Here is a 7,364-nt window from a genome sequence, read left to right as displayed (position 1 = left end):
ACCCTTCCCAAAATAAGCAAAACTCCAAGACGAGAAAGGAACGAAGGGGATGACAAGAACCGGAGAAGCAAGGACAAGAAACGAGCTGAAGATGTGAATGAGAAAGTCAACAAGGAAAGGGAGAGGAAGGAGGATGAGAAGAAGGAGAAAACCAAAGGAAAGCAACATTCGAAGCTCTCTAAAACTGTTCGTAATACCTCAGAACCTTTGATATCCAAACAATCCAAAACATTTGGCGCCAAGAATATCGACAATGCAGCAAAAACGACTGTGGCCGTGAAAAGTAAACCGGGAAAAGCCACCGGTGTGGATCTGAGAAAGGAACGTGAGATTCCTAAATCAACTAAAACCCGTAATTCCGATTTTTTGGAGACAACCGCGACTGCAACCCACCTGAAGGACAATAACACAGTTGTCCCTAAACCTAAACAAGGGAAAGTTGCTTCTCAAGCGACAAGGGAAGAACATTTGAAAACTACAGATACAAAAGATGGAGATTCCACTAGTCTGAATTCTAGTTGCTCAGACAGCATTGTGCCAAATGTGACTGAGAAAAGTCTGATGGAGATCTGGAGATCGTCTAATTCGGAGCAAAGTCAAGAGTTTGGGAAGAGCTGGAACAACTCAAACACAAAAGTGCCCAACTTGTCTGAAAGCTCAACCACTGACCATCCAAATGGGACTTCATCTCCAAAAGCCTCTTTGAATTCAACCATTGATCGTACAGACACCCACTTAACACAGAAAATGGGAAAGTCTTCCACTACAGAATACCCCGAAGGCTCTTCAACAGTTGCAACTTCTAAAATAGCAAACAGTGACCAAGTAGAGACAAGCTTCACTAAAGTCGCTACCCCAACTACCCCTTCTGTCACCAAGCCCTGCGAGACATTGACGACTTTAGAGCATCAGGGCAATTGTTCAATGGACACAGAGCCAAAAAAGGCCTCTGAATGTCCAAAAGGCTTACCCTCAAGCCCTAAGCCAGCCACAAACAACACATCTTTGTTTACCAGCCCATTAAAGACTCTTACATCAGATCTTTCAAGGCAGTCGTCCACAATTTTAATAGAAATCAGTCCGGCCATCAGCACTGCAACTCCACCTAAAGGATCCTTAAATTCAAAGTTGTCCAAAACGGGCTCATCTTCAGATCCCAAACCCCAAAATGACACCACATGTGTACCCAACAAGCCTTCAAGAGGCCTTCCAACAGACAGGAAACCTACAGAAGTATCGATCGCATCCAACAATCAGCAGGTTGCCAATGAGCATCATGGATGCCTGAAGATTAGCCCAGCTTCAAACCACATTGACGTATCCAATGCTTCGGGTGGAAAATACAAGGAGAATCCTGACCCTTCTGAGCTCTGCAGGATCCATCAGCAGAGCACTTCTGAATCCAAGATCACCACAGAATCCAGAATAACCTCGGCCTCCATGCCAAATGAAATCCCTAAAACCAACACGTCAGCTGGAACCAATTTTCCGAAAACACAGAAAGCCTCAGATAAAGAGAACAGAGAAGATTTAGCAATTTCTGTGTCCGTCAGTGCAACAACCAAGTCTTTGGTAAATCAAATCTCAGAGGTTACTAAAAGTTTTGAGCAAAAGAACAGCTCTGAATCCAATGTGAAGTCCCAGAAACCCTCTCACTTCAAAACTTTGATCATAGAACCTAAAACAACGTTTGGTTCATTTAGCAACAAGTCCACCGCAACAATGACCCTAAGGACTAAGAAAACTACATTTCCTACAGAGGCAAGAAGGAAACGAGACAATGCAGACACGGACAACACAACAAATACATCTACAATCGCGGATTCAACTTCATTCGCCTCTACGATGACTCCAGACCACAAAGCCTTGACAAGAAGCTTAGTCTTTCACAACATGGACACTGCAGATGCTGATGAATTTGCTTTATCCCATTCCTCTCCACCACCTCCTCCTTCCTCCACACCTATCATTCCCTCTTTTTCTGTCGTCAGCCCAGCCGTCAGCGATCACCGTTCCCCGGGGGCAGGTTTTCATCCTGGGACCCACAGCGTTAGGTACTGAAGTTCTCACACATAAGTACAATAGAGTACTTCACAAAAAATGTCGAGCTACGTAGGAAAATTGTCCAGCCTCAGAGCTCCAATTGCACTATTGTTTTCTAGTCAGGGAAACTGCAAACCTATTTAAATTGCTGAACAAATCTGACAAGTGGCGAACTGAAGTTCTCACATACAACAATGAAGTAACTGCTCAAAGATTTTGAGATTCAAGAAGATTATCCTGATTATTTAGCCTGGAAATCCAGACCCACATCAAGATGTTGGGTCTGGGAACTCACCATTGGTCAAGGCTCAATCCGAGGGGTGGGATTAATGGTTATCTTTTAAATTGCTTCTGCACGCAATTGGATAGCGCTACAACCAGGCAGAGCAATGAAGAAGGTAGCGAAGCTAGTTGACAGATTAAACTTTTGTCGGCAAAACTCTGAACACATATTCCTTTTTTAAGAATGACTTCTGTGCTGTTCTTTGTTCTTTTCTCAAAGAAAAACTGAACTCCAAGTCTTCCTTAGTGGCTGACAAAGCCGATTACAAAGGCCACTGTTCGCCAGCAGCAGCTATCTTATTTGTTTTCAAGTAGCAGGGAATTCACGCAGAACCATCGCAACTCTGCCATCACTGTGTTAAGCCCCGCCCACCGACTCTATACACGAGGTGATTGGCCTGACTAGAGTTTGGTTTTTCCAGCTCACAAGCCAACGGAGAGTTGCTAGACGACCCTGGCTTCAAAAATTACATTTGCTGCCGCTAGGGTTCGTCTAGATTTCTTGGCTACTGATTATTCACATTGGCAAAATAATTATCAGTTTACTCAGAGGCTGAGCAAGAAGTTAGTAGACGCAGTTTTCAATTCTGAAAGCAGAAAACCTGTGCAGTTGTGCTAATCTCATTCATACTTGTTACCATTTTGAGGCCATTTTTTTGGTTACTATTTCACATAGTTGTAGCTAAGTAGCTTGGCTCCGTAGGAAAAGGATCCACCAACAAAGCTCCAACTTGACAATTCTCTTCCAGTCAGGGAAACTGCTGTCAATGACCACAACACCAAACCTATTTGAATCGCTGAACAAATCTAGGAAGTGGCGTTAATTTAGAAGTCTGTAACTGTTTGTCTGTTTGTTTACAATAACTTCCTGGTAGAAAACTGGTAGAAAAGGGCTGTGGGAACATAGGGCTGTTGAACCATTGGGCTGTGGGAACATAGGGCTGACCCCCCCCCTTATGCAAGATTTATCAGAAACAGAAAATTAACACAGAAGAGACGACCGATAGGTCCATGTTTAACTATATATTTTTAAACATTACAGTTCCGGCTGACAATGAAATAAACAAGTTTTGTAGATTTTTCTTCGATTCAAATCAACAGCCGGCTGTCTACCCAGAAGTGACTGTTGCGTTAGTGTCACGGTGATTCTGCCTATTTTGTTAACTATTGACATCCCTCCTGGTGTGCATTTTAATTGTACATTTAAATGTTAACATGAACAGTAATGCTGACATTAATTATTTAGCAAGTTTCAATATTTTGGGACCCAAACATGCAAATGTGTTTCATTCGCTAAGGTTCCCTTCATGTTCCAGTCCAGCTTTAGACCCCCAAACTACAACTCTTCATTCTTGATCAAATGTTTTGTAATTTAACATATGGCAGAATGTGTTTCATTGTGTTTATCACAGGTGTGTAGACAAGCCGAGGCATCAAGGTGGCATATATAGTCGACTGTCCAATCACATTACAGGATCACTCACTGCACAGGTAACAACAGCGTTTTCACTTGTTTTACAACAGAATCACAATGAAAGTGGATGTGCTCTTCCAAAGTTACTAGATAGATAGATAGATTGATAGATGGATAGATGGATAAATACTTTATTCATCCCAAGGGAAATTTTAGGCATCCAGTAGCTTAGACAACCATAACACAACAAACACACATACACACATATATCTCACATACATAAAAATCACTCACAGATATTTAAAGATTTAACAATTTGTGAAGTGATTACAAAGGTCTGGTGTGGACTGACCATGTGATGCAATGACCATGATAAAATGCCATATGGTGTGTGTGCGCAATGGTGGTAGTGCAAAAGTGAACAGCGCAATAACTAATTGTTAAATATTAATTATGACTTTGAAAAGACAAGAATGCAAGCATAATAGAATTGCTTGACAAACAAGAAAAGAAATGATATATACTTTAAGAACAATATATAACAGGGAATAAGTTATAAGATGTAATACTACTCTCTCTCCCTTCAGGTGTCAGAAAAGAATCTGATCCGCGAGCGCACTTTCCCGTGCGATCGCTGTAACCTTGGTACCAGCGGTGGCATCACAGCGACCAAAAAGAAGTCCGACATCCATTTCCCAGATCTAAGAAGCTCAGTGCTGCCAGAGCTCAGAGGAAGAGAAGGTACGCACACACACACACCTTACTGTAGTACCTACAATTTAGCAAAGTAAAAATAAATTCATTTTGCAGGCTCTGTCTGGGCCAATCAAAAGCCAGTTATGTTTATGTTTATGCCTCATAGTCCAGGTTTCTTTTAAGGCTCCGACACACCAACCCAACGGCCGACTCTTCGGCAGAAAAGGCAGTCGGACTGACTGTCTCCCCGAGTTGGTCAAAAAAGTGCCTCGAAACACACCGAAGATGTAATACGTCTCCATAACAGCAGGCGGCGCTAATCTGTATTGTCGCCCAACAAATGAAAACCGGTAGCTGATTGGACGAACGCATCACATGGGTCTGGCTGCTCCCAGATTTTACAACCGGGCATAATGGCGGCTTCATTCGGGAATACGATCTCATATTGGACTAAAATAGTTCACCGAAACGTGTTTCTGGAAACATTTTAAGTGAGAAATAGGCCGTGCAGTTGCTGAATCTGACTTCATTTCAGATCAGCGAAGGTCAGTTTAAAAGATTTTCGTCCGATTTTGAGAGCTGTTAGTCACGCTCATCCTGCTCGTCATTTCCGGGTTAGCTCTCCACCAATCAGATTGGTCATTGAGTCCAACTGCCCACCTTCCAATTCAACAAGTCAAATCGGCCCAAATGAAGTCCGACAGCTCCTCCGCCTGGAAACGGCACGGGACACACCGAACAGACTCGAGTCACTGACCTCGCCAGACTGTCCGACGGCCGATTATCGGGTTTGTGTGTCAGGGCCTTAAGATTTGACAAGTATTGTCTGAGACTTCATGACCCACAGGAAAACAAATACATGTTTAACAATCCCTCAAGCCAATCAGGGCATTTTTTTAAAAAGGGTATTCACTTTTGCACACACAAAAAACAACCAAAATGAAACTTTTTTGGACTTCAGCTCCAAAGCAATGACGGCATAGTTTTCTTATATTTTGCATAAGTCCATTCAGTTGCATTTTAGATAATATGAACAAATGGAAATAAATGTCCTTACTTTATCTCACAGATTGTACATTTAAATACACTTCCCTTAATCTAAAATATGCTTAAAAAGTACCGTCAATTAAGCTATTTTCCCCCCCGATGGTTCTTATCCAATACATGACATAAATACATGCAATAAGCTGCAACATAACGTGTGACAGGATGTAATTGTTTCAGGGTAGTCGCTACAAACTAAATGTTTATTCATACTAACACCAATCAGTCTGTCAAACTGTGAATAAAATCATAATTTGTCTGATGTTTTCTTAGGCAAACACAACAAAGGCACTTCCAAGGATCAGAGGAAAGACAAACCGGCTCCTCCATCTCCATCTGATACACAAAAGCCCCTTTCAGACTTTACTTTAATGTGACGGCAACTTGACATGTCGAAATAAGCACCCTGGTCACTTGAAAGTCACAACGACAATCTTACAGGCCACTAGTTATTTGCAACCTGTTCTCACCTCGAACTTGTATAATACGGACGCTTGGCCAGTGTCTCCGAGCGTCAGATACGATGCAAAAATCCCCCTTCGGCGTCTGTGTGGAACGCACCGGGAAGAGTAGCAGCTACGCTGCGCTGTAAGGTGACATAGTGTTAAGAGACACAACGGTAGAGAGTAGTAGAAAAGACAGAAACTCACGTAGGGAGGTTGGTTGGGGGACAGTTGTGGGACAGTCCCGTTCTTCTTTACCTAAACCCAACCGTCCCGTTCTTCTTTACCTAAACCCAACTGTCCCGTTCTTTTCAAGTGTCCAGTTATTGACCTTTTATTAGCTCACCTACGATCTTTTCCTAAACCTAACTGCGTCCAAAGTGACACCAATAGTACCGACCCAGCACATTTACATGAAGTGCGTTTAGATCTGACGCTAAAGGACACTGTAAGCGTCAATAGCAACGCCAAAGACACCTGACCAAGCATCCGAATTTTACACGATAGGAGTGAGAACGCGTTATTTGTTAAACGTTAAACCAACTAATGATGTAAATACAAGAATACAATTATACATTTTATTAATGATAGTTAATCAAAAGTTTTCATGTTTGTTTGTCAAACCTTTTTAAAGCAGCAAACAATTCATTCATATGTGAATGCTTTATGGGCATTTTAGGAATAAAGAGGCTTTTTAAAAAAATTCTAATTTGTCGTGTCGTTTTACGTCCGCAGCAAAGCTTACAGCTGTAAACTAACAAACTGTACATACAGTACGCTTAAGTTTTCCTTAAAATCTTTATATTTTAGCGCAAAAAAATATTTCTTAGATATTACAGCAGTGATGCAGGTAGCTACATTTGGCTATAATCTCTTTCAAGTATCTCTTAGCTTTTGTTTAAGTAATAAAATGCAAAATACCCCAAATAAGATCAAACATCACGGTATCATTTTAGGACTCCTCACTCGAGTCCTCTGAAGAAAACGAACCAATTTTCCACGTGTTTTCATCCGTCCTTCCCGCTCTTTTCGGCAGCGTTGCCGCTGACTCATCGCTATCCGATGCCGTACTGTAACCTGTGTGAGGCAGCTCTCCCATTGGCTGAGAGATGAAACCGCTAAACCCTGGCAGAGAGCCAGCCGCGTGCCATCTGCTATTGGTCAGGAGGTAGTGGAGGAGGCTGTCAGTGATTGGTGTTCCAGTGTTTTTGGTTTCTGGTTTCCTTGGCGGCGATTGGACGGCTGGTTTTTTGTTTGTGGCCACCACCTGCTGGAAAAGTATGGCAAGGCAAGTTTATTGTTAAATGTTCTCATGTTAATTGTTAAGAATTTACAAACCAACGCGTCATGCTAGACACAAACAAACAATAATCTGCGTATTAATACTGAACACATAACTGGTACACATGAGTTGTAGACGATCACCAAAAAAGCTCCTTAAT

The 7,364-nt window shown here is 42.1% G+C and overlaps 1 protein-coding gene across 1 annotated transcript in view; it reads left to right on the top strand.

The window, feature by feature from the left end:
• The window catches only part of LOC114545838 (cyclin-dependent kinase-like 5), a 15,968-nt gene extending 9,839 nt beyond the window's left edge, over window positions 1-6,129 (top strand). Inside the window, exons 8-11 of the mRNA XM_028564388.1 lie at window positions 1-2,054; window positions 3,738-3,816; window positions 4,327-4,480; window positions 5,753-6,129. The exon at window positions 1-2,054 is cut by the window's left edge and continues 52 nt beyond it. Coding sequence (XP_028420189.1) covers window positions 1-2,054; window positions 3,738-3,816; window positions 4,327-4,480; window positions 5,753-5,856 — 2,391 coding nt within the window. The 3' untranslated portion in view covers window positions 5,857-6,129. The remainder of the gene's footprint in view (window positions 2,055-3,737; window positions 3,817-4,326; window positions 4,481-5,752) is intronic.
• The last annotated feature ends 1,235 nt before the right edge of the window (window positions 6,130-7,364 follow it).

This window comes from Perca flavescens, chromosome 19 (assembly GCF_004354835.1).
Source record: "Perca flavescens isolate YP-PL-M2 chromosome 19, PFLA_1.0, whole genome shotgun sequence".
In the NCBI taxonomy this organism is placed as follows: Eukaryota; Metazoa; Chordata; class Actinopteri; order Perciformes; family Percidae; genus Perca; species Perca flavescens.
This window is presented reverse-complemented; position numbering and strand designations above follow the sequence as displayed.